Source organism: Salarias fasciatus, chromosome 5 (assembly GCF_902148845.1).
Source record: "Salarias fasciatus chromosome 5, fSalaFa1.1, whole genome shotgun sequence".
Lineage (NCBI taxonomy): Eukaryota > Metazoa > Chordata > Actinopteri > Blenniiformes > Blenniidae > Salarias > Salarias fasciatus.
Window position 1 is genome coordinate 20,054,947 of NC_043749.1, and position 22,382 is coordinate 20,077,328.

Sequence of the window (22,382 nt, forward strand, 5' to 3'; positions counted from 1 at the left end):
GACAAATTACGCATTTGAAACACAGCTCTCTCCTCAACTTATCAACATTGTATTCACTTTAATGCACTGCGCATGTTTACATACCCTCCAAACCGTGAGGTTTGAGCAGATAAGCTCGCTGGCCTCCTGTTCGGACCACTCAGAGGAGGAGTCTGGGAGTGGCCTCAGAACAGTGTTCTCTTTGTGTCAGCTGTCCCCAAGTCGCTAAACGTTTTAGTTGTTCTTTCTCTGGCGACCAACTGTTGGGAGTGATGTTCCACATAAATGTCCTCCAAAGACGAGGAGCTCAGAATGGGAGCTTCTGTGAGGGTTTCTGCAGACTCTGGGACAGATAACGGGCAGCTTGTCCCCCTTCTCTGGGCCTGTCTGCAGCTTCATACATGCATGTGCGTGTGTGTGTGTGTGTGTGTGTGTGGCCTGTGTGCCGCATTGGAGCTCCAGTGACCCAAGGGCACTCATGTGAAACTCCTTTAATCCCGCTGCTCTCAGAGTTTTGGGGTTGGGGGGGGGGGGGGGGGGGGGAGATGATCTCCTTCCTCAGTTATTCAATTTGGTTGCCGGTAATATAAAACAACACAGGTGTCCAACTCATTTTGAGGATCTTCGGGGTTTTTGCGTGTACATCGAAAATGCACCAGTGGAACCAGTTTAATCTCCGAGTCTGCATTTTCTGACTTATTGCAGTTTTTTTCCTGGTTGAAAGTATCTTGTGTACGAACCCGATCAAAGCCATTTCTGCTTTCAATGTCTCGCGCTGCGATTTGTACGGTTAGATGATTTATTGGCTGGCGCATTCTGCTGCAAAGTTATGCATGTCTTAAAGGTTTCGCAGATTATGGCTTCAAACCGCTCTCCCCACCACAAAATGACCAATTCAGGCTAGAATGGCTTCTCCGCTACGTTCCCTGGAAAATTTCCGATTAAAATGCTGATTCAGGCTGTAAAAAAAAAAAAAAAAAAGTGCTCTGGCACTCTTATCCCACTTTGTGTCAGTCTTTCCTTCCTCGGCTGGATTAAGGCTTAATTCCGTGAAAGTGTGACATTTCAAAGTAGATCACGTAGCCAGCAGCGTCCACTGTTGAAAATAGAGCAATGAATGAATGAATCGGGCCTTATGTTGTGTTCATGCTGTGCCTCCGTCCCCGTGTGCGATACTCATCTGCTCCAATCCCTGGTCGACTCTTTCTGAAAGACACTCTTCCTCTCTAACCTCACGGCGGGATCGCCCGTTTCCACAATGTAACCATTTATTTAGAAGAATGCAATAAATAAGAGTCGCTTGTCTTGATTTTTTTTTGGGTGTAAATATTTGAGGAACGCACGTTTGACCTTCTTCGGTCCATTTTCACGAGGAAGCTGGATGTTGATTCTTGCCTGTGAGACATTATTCCGAGCGCTATTGTTTTTCTTGGGCATGCAGCTGGTATCAAACTGTAAATGTTTGACTTGGGGTGCATATGGCGTGAGTGTGTTCATGTGTTGGCCTGGCGTTCTCTCTCTCTCTTTCTCTCTTGCCGTGTGAGCTGCTGGCTGTCCGGCCCTCCTCTCACTCTCAGCTCTGATTGTTTCCTGAGCGCCGTGCCAGATAGGAAGTAGGAGGAAGTTATTGGAGGAGCTGGAGAGAATTTATTAGGGCCAAACACAGACACAGAAGGAAGAAGAAGAAGAAGGAGAGGGTGGCAACGCTGACATTTTTTTTTTATTTTTTGGGAGATGGGGCTCGTGCTGTCATGAGTCTGAGGAAATCGGCGGTGTCGGCAGTAAATACCCTGCAGACGGTCCGGCTTTCCTGCCAGCTCATCACCTTAGATTTATCCCCTGAACGAAGCAGCGGCGGCGTCGCAGCCTGACATTTGCTGTAAATGTGTGTCTGCGTCCGCAGCAATGAGGCAGTGCTCCTCGCTCTCGTCACAGAGCAGCTTTCCTGGCCCTGAACCTAAAATGTTTTCTTTATCTGTAATCTGACCTTAGAGAGCAGCTGCTCCTTCTGCCGCCAAGACCTGTTGTTTCCCCTGTCAAGTGTGTGCGTGTGTGCGCGTCTGTGTGTGTGTGTGTGTGTGGAGGGGTCTCACTGAGACAGCCAGCTCTGACTCGACATCTGTGCGCGCCCTTCAACCTTCAGCAAGAAGCGCAGTTCTCACGTGGAGGAGTTTTGGGGCTGCGATTTGTCACTGTGTACGAACTCCGAGTCTGGCCGAGGCGTGTTTAACTCCCGGCTGAGCAGGGGGGCTTTCGGCTGCCAGCGGGGGCCCGTTCTCTGCCAACAAGTGTCCCAGGGCTTACAGCACCTAAACAAAGGCAGTATTTTTTACAAACAGGAACAGATCTTGTAGTGTGCTGGGTTGTGAACAGATGGAGGGCCATACATTTGGACTGTTTGGTGCCGTATAGAAACAAGCAAACCCCACAGGGCTTGAAGGAGATAGATTTAAACAGTGTCTGTTAACAATCTGCGTCAAATACAACCGAGTCACTGTGATGAGGAGCATCGAGCCGTGGAGGATTTCATTCTTTATCGTTGTGTAATTTATCACTGAATTTCCCCAAGTGACGAAAATTATTCAGTATAAATTCTTTTTACTTGGAGAGACAACTCTATTCTTTGCTCATATACTGAAGAGAAGAGTTCATCAACTAAGTAGTCCTGCACAGTATTTTGGGAAATGTTCATTTTTTGCTTCATTGCTAGTTTACCTTCTGAAAATTCACGTTCTCTGTTAAACCTGAACTGTAACTTCAGTAATTTGAGATGAGTGAATGTAAGTGAGGAATTTTAATTTCACTGAGATGCGACCTCTCTTTTGGGACGCCTTGAATCATCTCTCCAGTGATGTTGGGGTCGTGCTGCAGACACAATTCAAACCAACATCTTTTATCTTTTGTTGGTTTTTTTTTTTTTTTACAAAATTCAAAAATTTTAGATGAATTGAAAAAATGCACATGCATCTGTGCCTTTTCTTGATTCAGATCATTTTTATTGTGCAGTGGACCGGCCCTTTAAGCTGAATTTCATTTCAGTTTGTATTTACAGACATTACGGATTTACTGGATGTACAAAATAAGATTTTTGTCAGAAACAATGGAGCCGGACAGAAAAGAGAAGAGAGATTGAGACCAAAAGAAAAATATCTGTTGCTGTAAAGTCTTGAACAGGAACCACCAGCTGTGAGTGAAAGGGAAATTGAAGAAGCAACAGAAATCTGTTTGAAGAGATAATGTTGAACAGAGTTGACAGATTAAAGAAATCCCTTAAACAGCTTCTTTTCACTTTCATACCTTGAGGATGTTGAAAGTTTCTACTTGAAGAGGAAAGTTTAATCCATCCCAATCTTTACATTCTTTCAAAACTAGCAGTAGTAGTTTGAAGACAAGCACATAATACAGGATTAAACAGTTGTGCTGTCGGTGTTCTCTGTGTAAGATTTCTAGAATTAGTGAAAACGCTTCTGCTTTACACTTATCATAATCGCCCAACCATTGTTTGCCTTTTTGTTTCAGGAATGCAGGTTTTCCTCCTAAATCAGCTCACCTGATTTGAGAATATGTGAAATATACGAAGAATTGAGACATAGCTGAGTGTTTACAGTGAACACATACACTGTATACCCTGGATTAAAGACCCCTGTAACCGAAGTCCAGTGAGATTTTTAAACTTCTACTTTTTATGTTTTCACTTAAGTAGCATTCAAAGTTTCCTACAAAGAGTTAAACTGAGAGGATTAGCACTTATTTTATGGTGCGCTGGTTTGGTTCAAGGTGCGGGAAAAAGACAGGCTTCTACTAAGTACCATTATAAACCAGACGTGTGTGTGTATGTGTGTGTGTTTGTATCTTCTTGCGCTTCACTCCTGTGCACCAGGTGCTCCTGCTTGCACTCCCGCTGTGCTAAACGGCAGACGGATGATTTGTGCTCCGACATCCAGCCCGATCTGACCCGGGAAAGCGCACGGACGCGACTGTTGTGCCGCCTTCTGGTTCGGCCTCTTTTACGACTTACATCAAAAAGGTTGTTTATGCATCGGTTCGAGACCATAATGACGCCATTAAAGTGGAAGTTTCTCCGAGTGTTGCACCGCAGATGCATAAAAACTTAAAAGTAACCTACTGGACACATACTGAGCCTTTGTGGCGGTAATGCTGCTCCGTGGGCTCTCATGGTTCTCATGGGGGGGGATGTTTAGTCTCTGCTAAAATGTATTTCTATGATCCATCCTGTTTGGTCTTAAGCGTCTGCTGGTAAGCCGGATGTTCTTTTCCCACCGCTAAACTGGAGAGGAGTTGTTGCTGTTAGACCATAAAAATCGGACATGACGGAGTAATCTTCCGTCAGGGTCTCGCTTCTCTGCGGTCTTTGAATTTTAAGTGGAAACCCATCTGCTTTGGTCCATCTGAGGGTACCAAGACGACCTCATGCTCAGTGGAAGATGAACTGAGGGTTCAAAGGTTAGATATGAAAATTGCTCAACTTTTCCTTTGTCTAATTAGTGTTTTAGCCGGTTAGTTACTGAAGCAGCGAGAGTCGGTTTATGCTTCTGCCTGTCGGTGTTTAAAAGGGATTTCCTTCACTCGGTGTCACATTAAACAAATGCTTGTGAAGAGATCTGTGTCCTGGTTCAGGCTGTGTATTGACAGCTTTCCTCCATGTGACCCAGCAGCCTGAGAGTGACTCAGTAGAATTACAGGAATTTCACCGCACACGGTCCCGTCAAGGGAGAAGACGGGGAAAAACCTCGGTGGGTTGGTAGGATGAAGCCGGGGTAGAGATAAGCTGATTGCTGGGGAACAAAACAGGCTGCAATGTGATGGCTCCTGTTCGGGAGAACATGGGAAGACAGATTCTGGTGCATGAATGGTGCTGTTTCAATGAATGTGCAAGGCGCATAGCTCCGCAGCGTTATTTACATTCCTGTTGCACATTGGAATTCTGTAGCATGTTGGTCCCAGAGACCCATGGCCTGACTCCCAGAAAGCGGGAGAGGAGGTGTGTCCTCGATTTTTCTGCTAAATGAGAGCGCAGTGTGTAATTCAGTCAAGATAGTCATTAAACCAGCTCATTTGGCAACAGCCTAAAAGACCTCGGATGAAGCTTGTTGGGAGCTTCAAGCAGATTTTGAGTCAACTAATTTTTTTTTTTTCCGTCACTGATCTATTTATATTTCAAACAATGACGGGAAAATGAGAGGGTTGTCTTTCATGTTGACTGATTTGATTACCGAAGGCAAATCTCTGCAGTGTTGTGTTTGAGCATAATGAAATCAAGAAAGGAAGTAAAATATTTTTTGAATTAAGAATTGCGAAATCAGTTGCTGCAGCACAGAAATAAAGCAGACAAGCGTCACTTTGTGAAGACAAACTTTTCATATTGCTATTGAAATAAATATTCATGTTGTGCTTGTTGTAGGCATCAGAGAGTTTGATAAATGCAATAAAATATAATGTTCTGATAGTTTCTCAAGGAAATGTGAAACTTTCATTATCACAAAGTAATTTTTGGACTATAAATTTTAATAAAATGACATTTAAACTGCGATACATTCTATTTTTTTATGTTTCAGTTCTGATACCACTATGAATATAACTGTTATTAAAAAAATAAATGAATGATGGGTAGTAAAATAAGGAAATAAATGTATAACCCTGTCAGTTAACATGAGAGAAAACAAAGCCTGATGCCCTCAATAGATCATCAGCATTTCTTCATTATTTGAAAAAAGAAAGAATGATTAATTTGGAAAAGAATCACAGGTTACTGAAGGACAAGGTGATGCCCCTAAAGCTCTTTTCAACTTTCTTCTTGTCTGTGCATTAGCATTCATCTTTATTTTGCCCTGCAAGTGAAGCTACTAAACATTTTTCTTATTTCTGACACAGAGATGAAAAGTTCTGTTTGCTTCTGATGACTGAATTTCATGAAGTCCACAGTCACGGACTTGTCTGATTGCCTGTATCTGAATAAAGCAGCGGTTGTTTTATCATACAGCAACCTGCAGAGATCCTATTAAAGAGTCCAGAAATCTCCCAATTGCACGCATTGATATCACCTTGCAGTAAAACTGCACTTTTGACTCCCGTCACATCCTGTTTGGTCCTTTTCAAACGTCTTTCATCTCCGCTGCTTTTCCACTCGAGTCAAACCATCAAACCGCCTCAGTGTGTTTGGAGGTCGACCGAGACTCGCCAGCCTCATACACAACTGTCAAGCTGTCAGCCTCATGTCTGCTCAGATATTCTGGCCAAAAACACCACGGCTGTCAGTGAAGATGCCACTTAGGCCCGTTCAGCATCGCGTGCAGCAGATGGTCGGGGGGGGGGGGAAGCATTGCAGCGCATGAACTCGCTTCAATAGTTTGGATGGCAACTTAATTTTTAAGTTAATTGTTACTCAAACAAACCCACCCTAAATCTCCTCTTTTAATATGACTTTACGATCCAAAAGCAGCAAACTGTCATGATCAGAAAGCCGCATCTGGAGTCTTGTTGGGCTGGAGATGAAACCTCTTCACTTGACACTCCTTCAGTCCGTCTCTCAGGGTTTCGTTTCTTGTTTTGTTTTGCTGTTTGTGACTTTTCTCTCACGGTTCATGTGCGTGTGTCTCGATCTGTCTATTATTTTGCTCTTTGACTCATTGCTGCGTCGTGGAAGTTTCTCAGCCGGATGGGCTCAGAGGGACACCGTGATGAGTCCGTATCGTCTCCTCTGATACGACCGGCCTGTTAATTACAGCTTCTTTTCCCCTGAGCGACTTGCTGCCGATGAATCACGGCTGAATCCCCCCCCCAAATGAATTTGCCTGCGAGTTTTTTGAAACTAGTTCGCAAAACTGTTGCGCCGAGCTTGGTGATTATTGTCCTGACTTGAATCCTGTGACTCCACTCGAGGATGCAGCGAAACGCCGCTGCGCTGACAATGCCGTCCCTCTAGTCTGAGCCCCGAGCGTCACGAAGCGGGAGCCTGTTCACTGCTGATGTTGCATTCCAGCTGGAACAATCCCACTGTTTTCCAGACTCCAAAGTGGACGCCTAAATTGGACAACACCCCCGCCGCCCCCACCCCCGCTGCCCCTCTCCTCCCCCACGCACACCCCTTCCAACACACGCACACACACACACACACACACACACACCCTCCCCTTTGCTCTCCGACCAACCAGCCCAGCACCCACTCCTCCCATACACGCATCCCCTGGTCTCCTGTCCTTATTTGGGTAGAGACGTTCAGAGCGCTCAGTGGAGGTTGAGGGGGGGGGAGGTCGAGGAGGGAGGGAGGAGGGCGTTGGGTTGACACAAGGGAGGCAGGAGGAGAAACAGTGAGCACTCGCAGCCCTTTCTTAATAAGGACATGTCTGGAATTCAGGCCCCTCTCCGGGTGAAGAGCCTCTCTTTTTGCAGCACCTCGCTCCAACACGCTCCTGTGGGCACTCGGAGCTCCGCCGAGGTCGTCCCATCTGTTGTGACGCCGCGCGCTGTTTGCTGCTCTTCGCAGCTCGCAGTGCAGGGGAGGTTTGCGGTGTTTTCTCTGCTATAATTGGAGATAAACAATAGGGCCTCCTCTCCCTCCTCTCCCTCCTCTCCCTCCCTCCCTCCCTCCCTCCTCTGACTCCCTCGCTGTGCCATCAGCCTTTGATTACTGCCCCGGCTTCGCTGGAGCTGTTACCCCACAGCACCTGCGCGAGTCATTGACCATAAACTCTCTGACGCTTGAAAGACGTTTTTACAGCCGATCACATAACGGTCCGCTGTTGTACAAGATGCAGAGACCGACGTGGTTCAGTGTTGATGTCTCTGCTTCTTTTTAGAAAAAGAAAACAACTGTTGCAAAACTATACTGAACAGATCTCGTGTCACAGTAAATCTATAACAGCTTTCAATTCAGTTTACTTTTGCGTTAATTTAAATTTTATTTTTCAAAATGAAAGCTCACTTTTGTTTGTGTGACTCTTCCTAATGTGAAGGTTTGCCACTTGTTCGTCGTGCAGGATGATAAACAACCGATTGTTGAACTGTGAGCCTTTCACTGAATGAAATCCAGACTCTGCAGATGTTATAATAGTGTTTTTTTTTCTTTTAACACGTTTACGACTCCGATCTGAACTTGCTTTCTAATGGTTCAAAACACATGTGAAAACAAAGTTTTGTCAGTATAACCCCTTTTATGATAAACGACCGTAAAAAACAGTTTTAAAATCCAGATTTCACTACTCATGTCCGGACTTCATCAGTTCGAGTTTCGGGTTACTTCTCCTTGTGTGATCATCTCTGAGATGCCGATCTGGATGCGGACTCGAGCCGGCAGCGCAGACTGTGATTTAACTGCAGTCGTTTGTAGTTGCACTCATTGGGAGCAATCCAGCCGTATGATCTGCGGAGGCTGGGCTGGATCATTTGAGCTGCTGATGAGCGCTCCATTTCAGTGTTGAGTTTTAACACCGTGACCCTGCAGCAAAGGGTCCGCCATAACCGGTGCCCTCCGGGCTAAAATTAGCGGCCCCCCGACTCGTGGATATTTGTCAAACTCTCGTTTGGGTTCAGTGACGTCCGGAGATTTAATGCTGCACGTTGCGTGTTGTGAGATATCACTGCGGGAATAGTGCGGCGGCGCTGCACTGCTCGCCTTTGATCTTTTAGAATTCCTGTTAAACGATGACGGGGAGGGAAGCGTCACTAATCCTCCGGCTCTGCGTTTTACCAGTTTGTGGGTGTCGTGTAACTGCAGCGGTAAAAACGACTGCGTGACACTAAATGCTAAAAACTCATCAGAAGGAAGAGGAGTAAACGTTTGTGAATGTACTTGGTGTCTTGGTGAAAACAACTTGTTGACTGATCAGATTAGTGTTGATGATACGATGAAGAATCAACTGAAGATGACAGTTCAGTGGTGACGAGTTTATTTCTATGTTTTCTGAAGGAGTGAAACTTTCTGGGTTCAGAACTTCAGTTTTCATCAAAGCTCCAAGCTGGTTTGAATCTAACGGTACAAATGAAAACTTATCGAGGTGGGTCAGTTTTGGGCTGTGTTAAACTGGAGAAAAATACATCAAATAAGATATCCATAGGTTTAGAGATCTTCAAAAGACTAAACAGCTTTTCAGTTTATTTCAGAAATGTACTTTTCTTACAGAAATTGCTTCTCAATTCACTCTGAAAATACTTGTTTTTCACATCAATCTGACAGACTTACTGTCTTCATATTTTCTTTTTATCTGAATTTTTTTAATGCAAGTCTGAATTATGTAATCTCTTTTGTATTTTTTAAATAAAAATTCAATTTTAAAAGGCAATACTTATCCAAATGCAAATCATGGAACTGATAAAACAGTTTCTTTTGAAATGAGTGTTTTTAGTGTACTGTGTTACTTTAAGGTCAAAAATGTTTTTCTGACTGGATAAAAGTGTTAAGATTTATTGTAAAAACACAATGGAAATCATCAGGATAAGATTCATGGGGAATCAAGAACAAGATCTATTTGTTGTTTTCTTTTTTCTGAAGGGTTTTTTGCAGTCCTGACTCAAAATGTAGAAATTCAATTTGAAGTTTTATGGTTAAAAAAAAAAAACTAAACCTGTAAGTTTTCATGTTGGCAGTGGAAATAAATTTGGTGTCATTTAGGATTGAGGGACATCCTCATTTTATATATTGCCAGAGGACAGTTTAGTTCTGAAGGGTATCTGTTGTTTCTCTAGTTTAGTTTTCATGAAAAGAAATTGCTTTTCATTTCACTTTACTGTTTTTCTTTGATGAAGATACTCGGTTACAGGAATTTTCCCCTGGGGTTAATGAATTATTATCTATTCTATTCTATATGTTGATGGCTCAGATTTGGTAAAATGATATTTTTAGGAATCCTCAGGATGAGACAGAAGTGTTAAGTTTTAGGAGTTCACCACCGCTGACTAAATATTCAGATGCAGTCAGTTCGACACATTGTATGCTATCACTTTTAAAAGCTGGAAACTGACGAACGAAGTGTCTTTTTTTTTTTTTTTTTTTCTTTGACATGTACTTATAACTTAGTCAGCCTTTAATCAATTCGACCACGTGTCCCTCCTGAGTGACACTGGAAAATCAATTGAAGCTGATGGTGCTTATTTTGTTTGAGGACCAAGCAACACATGAAAGACTGAAGAACACTGAATGTTTTCTTTGTCTGGTTCTTCTCTTTTCACTCTATTGTCTTTGGGATACAGAATTGAATACTCTCTTAATGACTACATCAAATGTTTAGACTTGGTGTAATGATACGATAATGAATCATCATTATGAGCCTGAGGAGGTGTCGAAAACATGAGTTTTAGTAATTTTCTCCTTTTTCTTCTGAAGGCTCAATCTTTCAAAGTTCATGGGTCAGGATTTCAATCCAACTCTCAACTTTATCTTTAAAATATTATTTAAATAAATGTTACACACTGATAACTTCTTGTTTTTAGAGTTTGAAACTGAGTATCATTTCATAGCAAAGAACTGTGTTGCACAATTAAAACCTATGTGAGAAGCAATTATGAATATCAGTATATTTAAATTAATATAAGTAGCTCACAGCTCAGCATTAGTGCATTGGCCAAATGAAAAAAATTCCACATAAGACTTGTGTTATTTAGCTTTTCACTTCTGTAACAAACACAAACTTTGATTTTTATGTCATTGAAGTTCGACTCTTATTGTTCTGACTTTGTGACCCGACTAAACCTCACAAAAGAACAAATCTTGGCTTATGACGATAATAAAAAACCAAAAAGAGAAAAGGATCCATGCTTTTTACATTTTGTCATATAAACTGTTAATGTCAATATAATTTGATCATTCTAATTTGCCACAAGAACTTTCAATTTTGGTGAGGGTTTTTTTTTTTTTTTTTTTTTTTTTTTTTTTTAATTTCGTTTGTGCGTTTTTACTTTTTTTGGTCAGTATCTGCAGAAATGCTAGAGCAGAAACACAAGCATCCTGGGAGGATCGTGGTTACCTCATGCACTTCCATTTCGAGAAACAATACAATGCTGAAGAGGCAGCTTGAAAAATACTTAAGATGTGTGCCTGCAGTCAGCCATGAGCCGACCACATCGGGACACAGTTCCCAGACCACAAGAATTCTTTGAGGCCGGCGCTGATTAGTGAGCTCTTTAAACTTCATTTTATGGAATATCTTGAATTCATTTGGCCATTTTGGAGACATAAAATCAAGGAAATTATAGTAATAATTACAGTTTGCGTTGTTTATTCATGCTAATTTAATGGTGGCAATAAAGAAAATGTCACAGAAAGCAGCGCCGTATAGACGAACGATGAATCTCTTCATTTGTGGTGCATGAACTCACTCGCCTCAACGCCTGCAGCAATGCATATGATTACAGATCTAAATCTCTAAGAAAGGAAAATAACTTGAAAGAGGATAATTCTACTAATGCAGTGAACTCGCATGAAGTTTCATCAGAACTCTCCTCTAAGTTCGCTCATGTCTCTCAGACCACAAGTCCAAATGTATTAGTGTAGACCAACGAATGCAAGAAAAGTTGTTTCCTGTCTGTGCAACACAATGGATACCAGACACACACTCCTCTAACACACACAGACACATAGCACACAAACTCACACACACACACATATATAGAAGATTTTTTTTTTTTCTTGGCTGATTGCCTTCACACACGAATATCCCAAAAATGATATGTTATCAAGACAATTTATAGCTCGTAATTATATGTTGGAGCAAATCAAATACATAGTTCTGATTGTGTGATGGTTTTACAGCCCCTTTGAGCTGTTTAAATTCTGTTAGCATCATGTGTAGTTTCAATAAAGGCAAACTTTGCAAAGAGACACCTATGCTTGCTCAGCTATGAACTTCCTGACTTACCCAACTGGTTTATTCTGGCTGAAGGCCGTCAATTAAGCGAGTCAGAAATACAAAGTTTACGACTCAGAAAGCCAGTCTTTGGATCAACGTGAGCAGAAATCTGTTGGTCTCATTGTTGTAACAGCATTTCAGGATGATAAGAAAATACAATGTTGCTAATGATACCAGGCTTGTGTGTATAGCAACAGCGATGATGATTAATAACATTTTCCAAGTACTAAAAATGAAACTAAAACCCTTTTTTGTGACTTGATCCCACAGATCTCCTCCGGATCCTTTGACATTGGGGCTCGGGGTCGGGCCCAGGGGGAGCCGCCACCATTGCGTCCAACGAGTGGAGCGCCAACGGTAGCCCAGAGGATGGGCTGGACGGGGACAACGAGGACAAGACCATGGACGGCGACGCCGAGGGCGTGTGGAGCCCGGATATCGAGCAGAGCTTCCAGGAGGCCCTCGCCATCTACCCCCCCTGCGGCAGGAGGAAGATCATTCTGTCGGACGAGGGCAAGATGTACGGTGAGTAGCAGGGTGAACGTCGGCGGGAAAAAACGAGGAAAAACCGTCCGTTCCTCAGACCGAGAGAAAAACAAAAATGCTCCTCTCCCTCTTGTCACCTCTTCGACACAGAGGTGAATGTTTTCTTTCCGCACAGAGCTCTCTTTAACAAGTCTGTACCTGCCGCGCTGTGACCCAGGGGCAGGTTCTTCCAGTCGCACCAGCGCTCCTCTCGGAGCTGGTTATTGCTGCCCTGAGAGCAGCTCGGCTCCTCTCCCCTTGATTTACACCTGACTTTTTTTTTTTTCTCCCTTCAGTGTTTTTCTTCACAGTCAGATTTTTATACCCACTGTTTTACGACCTCCTCTCTTCCCTCGTGAGGCTCGCAGTTGCAAAACCTGCTCTCTGTGCATTTTTTTTTTTTTTTTTTTTTTTTAAAGCATCTCCGAGCGTCATTCGCCTCTTCCTCCCCACACCGGTATCGCTGCGAGAGTTCTACCTGCAGGCGGCTGGTCGGAGCCGGTTCCTTGAGAAGTGTTGCGTTTGATGCTGGATCTCTCGGTTAAATGAACGATAATTAGCACAGCGGGAAGCGAGGCTCGGGAAGGAAAACATCACATCGGCACGCCGTTCTGTGTAAGGTTTTAGACGTCCATATGGTTTGAGAACAGTTACGCTGTATCCTGCGGTGCGTTCATTAAAGTGCAGGTGTTGAATCCTCAAACGTCCTGGAAAAGTCCAGATGGATGTGTTGGCAGTCCGTCCGGCAGAATCATTGACGTCCAGGTGGAGGAAATTGAACACACTTGACTTTTATTGTATTGATCTCACTTTCCCGGTCCAAGTGTTGAGACAGTCCTATTTTAATTAGGCCTGGTATTTACGTTTTTGTGGTTTACCAACAGGGAAGGAAATTCCACAACAAATGTATAAATGGAAGCACAAAGAGTCTGGTTGAGTTGTCCCAGCATTTAAACCACATTAATCAAGAGAAATATCAGTTAAAGAAATATTAAGTTACTTCCTACTCATTTGTTGTGCAAGAATCAAGAATTTCTTTCTGTAAATTATCTTATTTTCTGCAACAAAAGTGCTTTAACCAGAGTGAAACAATTCCTGACAATTCCTCCGGAGAAGAGTGTGGTCTGGGCTCCTCTGCCCCTCTTGTCCACCAGTAAATGTTGACCTTTTTTGGTTTTGCCCTCAGCAAACCTCTCTCGTTTTCTGAAATTGTGCCCGGTCCGACATTGTAACTCAGCTCTCTCTCTTCCTGCCCTTCAGTCGGTGTCCATCATGTCCCTGCTTCAGTGTGAACATAAAACCATCAGTCGCGGCCACCGGCGTCTCAGACTGACTCCTGTGTGTTTGTTTTTGAAATGCTTCAATCTTTTTTTGGGGGGGGCGGCTTTTCGACTTATGACGTCAGGCGGGATTCTTTCATCGTGATTCACTCAAAAAGGAATCTCGGCCTCACTTTTGAATTTTGGAGGACGAGCGCATACCTGAGATGGCTCAGCTGCTGCTGCAGCTTCTGTCGTGACTCCAAACCTGATTTAATAAGCAAAGTAACTGAACAAGTTATTGAACGAACAATTACTCTAGAATTGGCTTTTGTTTAAATAGAGCCAAAGTAAAGTCAGTAAAGTTACTTATTTATTTATTTATTTATTTCATTTTGCAAACATTCCTGGCATTTTATGTCTTTGTACATTGAATATCATGGCTGTGTGGATTCCTGCTTGGACCATTTAAAGGTTTTGATACTGATCTCAGTTTCTTTCTTTTGTTTTTCAGAATCACATACTGATATATTTGATATGCTTTATATTAACAGAAACATTGATTTATTTTCAACTAATGGTGCTCTGCTGCAAGGACAAAGTTATTTTAAACATAAAACATAGTTTTTATTTGTCATCTGATATTCTAAACTTGGAAAACTGACTGCATGTGGTTTACAACAGGCTTTTAATTTGACTCTGGATTACACGCTTTAACAATAGGTGTTTTAAAACCAGACTCAAATTTGCCTAAATAACATCTGAGTCCTCTTTAGCGGGGCAGTGTTGCGTCCCGGACTCCTCGCGTTTGTCATGAGAACGTCAACAAAAGAGGCAGACCGAGCACAAACCTGCCCCCTTAGCAACAAACTGTCAGGACCCCTTTTAGAGGCCGGCTTTTTTCGAGGGCACTAAACACCCTCTCCATTTACAATAAGTCATTTGAGGCCCCGCTGGCAGAGCCGAGGCATGCCCCAGAAGAAGCCTTCTCACAAGGTGATTACCTCAGACATCCAAAAGCTGCCCTGACGTGGGCTTGGGGGAATGTTAACGATTGCACTGTATGTAATACTGTCTACCTTGCAGTCTCAGACTCCCAGTGGCCTCCAAAAACAGGCAAGTCATCCCAACCAATGGGATTTCCACTTTTTCTGCCAGGATCTCTCTCTTTTTTCTTTTTCTTTTTTTTTTTTTTTTTTTTTTTTTTTTCAGCTGGTGGGAAACCTTTGCAAATTTCCATTGGCGAGTGGACGGCTGGCTTTATACATGTGTGTTCTCTGCTTCACAAGTCTGTCTAGACTTCCCAGTAGCATTTCCAGTCATACGCATTGCTCAGGGGTGACAAAAAGTTCAAAGAAGTGTAACACTCAACTTTAATAAGTCACATATGGTAATAATTACCGCAGAATGTGAACAGTCCAACAAGCACAACTGTATCTTGTAATGGCCGTGGTTACAGTGAGGCTATGTCTCCGTGTTGCTGTGTATCAGAAACATTTTACATAAATAGTGCGTCATATCATTATAGGTCAGTCTCTGACGTGTTCATGTGCTGCTCTGATATCTGTGCAATAAGTGCTTTAGCTGTAGCGTAAAGCTGATTTAATCTTTTGGAGCATCACTTAAAATTAAACAACACTCCAGGATTTAAAGTGTGTACGCACAACTGTTTAAACTTTTGCCACATGCAATTTACTAAATCTGCAACCAAAAGCATTTATTCAGTTGTTTATACCTTGGTTCAAGATTTATCTGTGTAAAACTTGTGATGTTTAAAAAAACTGCTATGTGAAAATAAAAGCAGCTGCTGAAAGTCTGTTTTCACCGTCAGAGCCCTGAAATGGGACCGTCGTCTAGTAACAGTACATGACTGAACTTTGTGAAAGATGTGTCTTTAATGTAGTTTTCTCCCGATAGTTTGATTAAACAAATTTAAGCTTTCATGGAAGGAAATAAGCAATAATATGTAGTCATTTCACAGTGATGTGATCAGTTTTATAAGGCTACAGCAGCTCAAGACTGCAGGAATGCGTGAAATCAAACAGTTGAGGATGGATCGGTCCAGCGTCGCAAAATACACTCAGAAACCCAGTAAAATGTGTCATTATTTGAAGTTAAGCATTTCTTTAATTATGCTAGAGAGTGATCATTTGCTGGGCTTGATGATCAAACAGGCACAGATTATCTGAAAAAACACCTTCAGTAATTGTGTCTACTTTTTTATTATGTATGAATTAAATAAGAGTAAATAAATTGTGTTAATAATTGAGCATTCCTTCTTTTGTGTCTTTGGATTTAATTTATAGTGGCTAAACTATGCTAAAAACAATGGGACATGTGATTCTTGACAGGATAATGGCATCTGTCAGTTGGTATATTAGTAAAAGAATTTTTCTGATTTCCCGCCATGAATCTCTGGAATAGCCTACAAAATTTCAGCTGAAAAGATATTTGAAATTTCTGGATAAGCAGGAAAACAAATCAATTGAAAAAAAAACAAAAACAAAAAAACAACAACAAAAAAATACCCGAAATAATAGTTTAATAGTTGGAACTTTTTGTACTCTACGTTCAGAGGAAGTATCTGAAAAAGATTGACGAAAAAAATGTTGCCTGTCTTGTTTTTCCTTCGGGGTTGTGCTGACATGTTGCTCGCCTGCGTTTTCTGGCCTCCGCAGGTGTGTCAAACCCTGAACACACACCTTTTTTCCCCTCTCAGCCCTGCAGCTGTCACTATTGCAAAGCACTCTGGGTATGCACAAAAAAAAAAAAAAGAGTCAGATTTAGATGCTAGAAGGCGTTTTGTGAGTGCTCTGACCTTTACAGACTGCATTGAATAAGAAGCAGGTTCGATTCCTGTGCGCGGAGGGAAAGTGTGTGTGTGTGTGTGAAGGTATAGGAAGTGTGGGCCGAGCAGCCGGCGATGATGACTGAGCAGGCCCGGTGCTTCCCTGTCAGCCCCCTCGCTGAGATGTTAGGAATGTTTTCAGTCATGGCCGAGCAGTATGTTAGCAATTTAGGATTACCTCAATGTTATGAGAAGGGAGGAGGGAAGAGGGAAAAAGGGTGTAGAAAGTGTTCAGCTGAGAGATGGAGCGAGGGAAGCGTGAGGGAGAGGGAGTTAAGCGCGGCGACGGGAGATTACCTTTTTGCTCACTATCTTAGCGTAGAAGTGGAAAATTCCAGTGGTCATGTAGTAAAAGAAAAAAGATAGGCGTGTCCTGTCGGGGAAGAGGTTAAGAATGGCAGCCTGCAGCGATCTGAGTGGGTGTTGAGCAATCAGCGAGGGAGTCGTGAGCAGTTGGAGACAGGCTAAAGAGATGGAACGAGCGAGTGTGAGGGGGAATTAGACACGGAGGACAATGAGGCCGCTTGCAATTGTTTAAAAAAAAAAACGTCTGTTTGGATGCACCTGTCATGGCCTCCTGCTGTGCGGACCCACTGTCTCTTTGAGCCGCTCGGACATGTTGAGTCTGAGCAGATGTTGGCTGCAGACCGACAACAGACTGATTGTCAGTTTTTTTTTGTTTTTTTTTTTGTTTCTTTTTGCTCTGCTGCAGTTTGAATCAACAAGGTTATCAGCCGATATAACCAGTCCTACTGGGTTGTTTAGTAATGAAAGAGCAGGCAGCTGTACCAATTAGCTGGAAAGCGTGTGTCTGCATACCACGCAGCTTTAAAATCACTGGCATTTTTCTGTCATAGTTTAACAATTACCTGATGTTTGCTGCTAGATCAGAATATTTTCTACAGAAAAATTACACTCTTTATCACTGTAATTGAGGACCCTGTTCAGTTAACCACTTTGTTTGGTTTTGGGATTAAATTAAAATGGAAAATGCATCGAAAACTGTGATTTATAAATGCTGATGTGAAATGTTGGATGAAGGATTTGGGACTTACTGACTCAGTTCTTTTGCCAGTTTCCTGTATCTTAAAAAACTTTCTTTAAAGTGAATGAATCCTGTCCTGATTCAGGTTGAAACATTTTCATATTATGGTCTAGTTACATGTCAGTAAGCATGTTACCGTTTTAAATTAGAGGACGATGTTTAGTCAAGATTGTTGGATTTAAATCCTCAACATAAATGTGTTGTGATGCTGGTATTTAACATCATCCCCTCATCAGCCTCTCCTACTACAAATAAATCAGGTTGAATATCTTTTGTGGCCATTTTGCAAGATAATTCAGAATCCTGCAAATAAAAATTCAGAAAAGACAAAAAAAAATCTTATGAGCAGAAGATCAAAATTTTGAATTGTGCTCTTCTCAAACTGTGCTCCATACATAAAGTTGCAAGTTTTCTCGATGTATAAACAGCCCTTTACATTTTTCTGCATATGCACCTCTTTGCCATGTACTGATGAATTTCTCTGATCTCTGCTTAACAGCCTAACTAAACCTTAAACTGACATGAGCCGTTTCTCAGTTCCCTTTAGCAAATGATTTGATTTGCAGTGTTATGTGTGTGTATGCTGGTACATGTGTGTGGACCGCATCTGTTTTACTTCTCTTTTTTCTGTTCACGGTGAATTAACACTGTATTCCTGTGTGAACTGTCGGTGTTGACACATCTGTTGTGAGATGGTTCATATCCTCTCCAAAATCCCACTTGATACCCCCTTAACCAAAGCAACTTCATTTGTGTTGCACATTTCAGCAACAAGGCAATTCACAGTGCTTGAAATCAATCTAAAGGGGAAAAAAAAGTCAGTTGTGTAGTTTTGCTGCGTGTAACAGCTGCTCTGCTTATCTGAATTTCTCAATTACCCAAACATACTCTGATCTGCTGCATCCACATACTGAAATAATCTTAAAATAAAAATTCTGTGACACTGGATGGTTTTATCTCAGAGTCTACATTCACATCTCATCATGAAGATTCTCACTGATACTTAAATCGGCTTCTCTAATAACAATCAGGATGCACTGCTACTGGATTTCTTCTGTTCACTGTTGGTTTTTTTAAATAATCTTTTGATGTGCTCAAGATCAAATTGAATTTCTTAAATGAAAAAAAAAATCTCAATAAGAACCAGATATTTTCTTTAAAAAAAAAAATCAAAGTTTTCCCAAATAACTTCACTGTCTTTGAATAAATTCCACCACAATTTAATTCAATTACACCACGCTATATCATTTTGCTCCACACCACGGTGAATTTAAAAAAAAAAATTGCTGTTCGTTTTTTTTAAACTTCATATTCTCAATAATTTAAATTGAAAACATTTTCTGATTTAGTCAGGCTGAAAGTCCTGAAAATCGCTCTGGCTCCAGATCTCTATTTTCTGATGTCAAACCTGTTGCGCCCTGTTCACACCAGCGCTGTAATTTTCAATGAAATATCTGGGAAAATCACTCCAGAAGTATGCGGTTGGGGCAGTGCCGCGTGCCCCCTCCCTCCCTCCCCCCTCGTCTGGAGCTGAAGAGATTGAGAGTGACAGTTGGGTGGGGGTCGAACTGGCATTGTTCTCTTTCTGCCATCCTCTGCTGGGACGGCCGGCAGCAGGTGCTGCCGTCCGTTGACTGCGGGGTCACACTGTGGTGTTGTTTTGGGAAAAGGGCCGCTTTGCTGCCAGGTGGCAGTTGTTGGCAGAGACAGTTATGGCTTTGTGTTTCCTCCAAGAGTTACTGGCCTTTTCAGCTGCCCCTTTTGCCCCTCCGAACGACAACCCCCCACCCCCGGCCCGATCACCCCTGCTTCTCCCGGAGCTGGAAGTGCATGTGAGCATGTATGTGTTCGCTGGAGCTCCGGCTGTGTTCGCTGGCTCAGGCCAATCAGACTGGCTAGCACAGATGTGACAGGCTTCGAGGAATGCGAGGAATGCGGAGGCGCTGGAGCGGGTGTGTCCATCCTTGGCCCGGGGCGGAGGAGGAGGGGCCACTGCAGTATCGGCAGACAGTTCAGCCCCTCTCTGCTGGCCGATTGCCTGAACTGACTGGTTGGCGGGTACGGCGAGTGCTTCGGGCCGGCTGGAGATGGCCTGCAGTACTTTTATGGTAATTGCACTAACCAGGGGCCTTCTGGAGGCCAAGTGCTAAAGAGCATCTGAAAAAAAAAAAAAACGCAACTTGTTTCTCCTGTCATTATGTGTCTGAGAAGATGTTGAACCTCTTCAACTCACTATATATGTGTGTGTGTGTGTGTGTGTGTGTGTGTGTGTGTGTGTGTGTGTGTGTGTGTGTGTGTGTGTGTGTGTGTGTGTGTGTGTGTGTGTGTGTGTGTGTGTGTGTGTGTGTGTGTGTGTGTGTGTGTGTGTGTGTGTGTGTGTGTGTGTGTGTGTGTCTGCACTGCATGTGTTTAAGGAGACACATCTTGACCAGTTTTGCTGTTAAAACTTTCTGTCAGCAAGTTTTCGAAGAGTTTGGGGTCATTATTCATAATGATACCGCGGTTCAACCTCTCCCTTTGGCCCAGCGTTTCGCCACAGCGACCAGCAGTAAGCGTGACTTGGCAGGAACCGGAGCTGAAAAAGACCGATGGACCAATCTCTCCCCGGAGACCGCATAATGATGCTTTTTGCACTTCTTATACACTGAGAGGCGGATTTTTTGCACGATGGCAAAAATGAAGCGTGGGTTAAATGTGGAGCGCTGAGCAGGAACCCAGGCGAGCGGTCTTGTTCTCTGCACAACCTGTTTGTGCAGAATGTCGAGTGTAGATGTTATGTCTTGAAAAACATGCTTGTTTTCTAAGCGCTCTGTAATTAGGATACAAGACGATGTGAGCAGACTTCACACAGGTGTGAAATGAGCTAATAGAAACTGTGGGGTTAAAAAAAAAAAAAAATCAATACCTGGTTTGAGAAGGACCTAGAGGTTATCGAGCGACCTCTGACTCCTGATGAGAGACTTTAAATGAGCTTTGGTGAAGGCCACACTTTTTCTTTCGACTTGACGTCTGATTTAGAGAAATAACAAGAGTGCCACCTCCTGTCCAGTTCCCAGCATTACCATAGAAATCTACAACTTTCCTGACTTTTTCCTGTATAATCTGCTTCTTGTTACAGGTCGCAATGAATTGATAGCACGGTACATCAAGCTGAGGACAGGCAAAACCCGCACACGAAAACAGGTAAACGTCTGTGAACAGCAATATCTGCATCCCCTCAAATATGCATGAAGTTACTGACAATTCTATCTGTAATGAACTATTCAGGCCAAAACTACAGTGTTGTCATGGGTTGTGTAGTTCCTTGCAAAATGTGTAATTTCAAGCAAGTTAGTTTGAAGGATAAGTTTGGTTTCATCGTCAACAACAACAAAAAAAAGCTCTCAGCTTCATGTAGAGTTTTAATCTTCACAACTGTGTGCAAAAGATTTAAGTAGTAATTAGTTTTCAGTTCTTTAAGAAATTTGAACACAGCTAAATCTGTATTGCTTTTATAATTTAATTTCATTATTTATCTCAGCTGTAAACGTACGGCTTGTTAGTTTTGGTCTGTTATTGGAATTTGTTGTTATTGAGGAAAAATAATAATAAAGTAAATGATTTGAACAACATCACCTCAAATTGATTTTAACATACAATTTAACATCCTGAAATTTGGCCCGTTTCCTTTTCACAAAGAATCATGTTTTGGTCTTTTCCTGAGTAAAGCAGCTCTCTAGAAGGGAACATGCCAAATAAATGAGTGTATTCATGCCAACAAGTAACAATTATTGGCTGCTTTTAGGCCTCTTTGGGTTTTGGTGAATTCATGTGCAAGTTGAGAGAACTTCAGAGTATTAAATATCAACTTTGTATTAGTAAATTTAGTTATATTGGTAATCTTTTTTTTTTTTAATGCCTAACTCCGACAATAAATCATCCTTGTCCTTTAAAGCAACTTTAGTGTTTGTGTTAGCTGTGGAGATCTATTAATATGTTTTGCTGTAAAGACAGCAGACCTCTGGACCGGTATGGATGTGTGGGTGGGTGTGGGTGTGTGTGTGTGTGTGCGTGTGTGTGTGTGGAGCATGCGAGAGGTTGAGTGCATGGTTTGTCTTTTATGCTGAAAAACTGTTTCACACCCCTTTAGGTGTCTAGTCACATACAGGTGTTAGCACGGAAGAAAGTTCGTGAATACCAGGCCGGTATAAAGGTAGGTGCCGCCACCCGGCCTCCCGGCACCACGGACTGGGCGTCTCTTTCCTCTTTGGTTACGGCTTCTCCCTTTCTTCCCCTGTCTTTTCTCTCCCTGTCTCCTTTTCCTCTTCCCTCCTCTTGGCTATTCTTCTGTGCAGGTTTCTAGCCACTTGCAGGTTCTCGCCCGGAGAAAATCTCGCGAGATCCAGTCAAAGCTAAAGGTATGCGCTTCACCGCGGCCTCGGCTGGGCTGGTAAATGCTTGGCTTTTGCACTAACCGGCTAATTTGTGAACGTGAACATCGGGTCCTTGCTTCTGCAGTAAGTTGTTGCAACGTATGTGATTTAGAAAAGAGGAGTTAGTTCTGCTGAAACAGTAGTCAGTTCTTGCTTCCTTGCTGTGCATGCAGACCACCACCACGGCTTTTTAACCCACGCTGCAGGTTACAGGTGCTTCAAGTTCAGGTGTAATCTAATTTCTAAAATTGAGGTGCAGTTTGGAGCTCTCTACCCTCTCCATGGTATGAGTGTTACACAAACGGAATCGTTAAGCCCAGTGAGCGATTGTTTAGCTGCTTGGTGCCAGCTTTGTATTAATCTTTTGCTCGCCATGCCTCTGCAGCACACTGTCCCCCTCTGTGACTATTTCTTCCCCTAAAACTCCTCTGACTCTGATATCTTGAGCTCCTC

At 42.6% G+C, this 22,382-nt stretch overlaps 1 protein-coding gene across 12 annotated transcripts in view; it reads left to right on the forward strand.

Moving 5' to 3' along the window:
* tead3b (TEA domain family member 3 b) overlaps positions 1-22,382 on the forward strand; it is a 33,381-nt gene that overhangs the window by 2,839 nt on the left and 8,160 nt on the right. For 6 of the 12 annotated variants that reach the window (XM_030091806.1, XM_030091805.1, XM_030091808.1 and 3 more), the window contains 4 exons: positions 12,111-12,365; positions 20,636-20,700; positions 21,647-21,709; positions 21,852-21,914. In XM_030091806.1, coding sequence (XP_029947666.1) covers positions 12,242-12,365; positions 20,636-20,700; positions 21,647-21,709; positions 21,852-21,914 — 315 coding nt within the window. In that variant the 5' untranslated portion in view covers positions 12,111-12,241. Of the gene's footprint in view, positions 1-12,110; positions 12,366-20,635; positions 20,701-21,646; positions 21,710-21,851; positions 21,915-22,382 lie in introns of those variants that run through there. The other 6 variants (XM_030091812.1, XM_030091814.1, XM_030091815.1 and 3 more) reach the window with 3 other exon arrangements.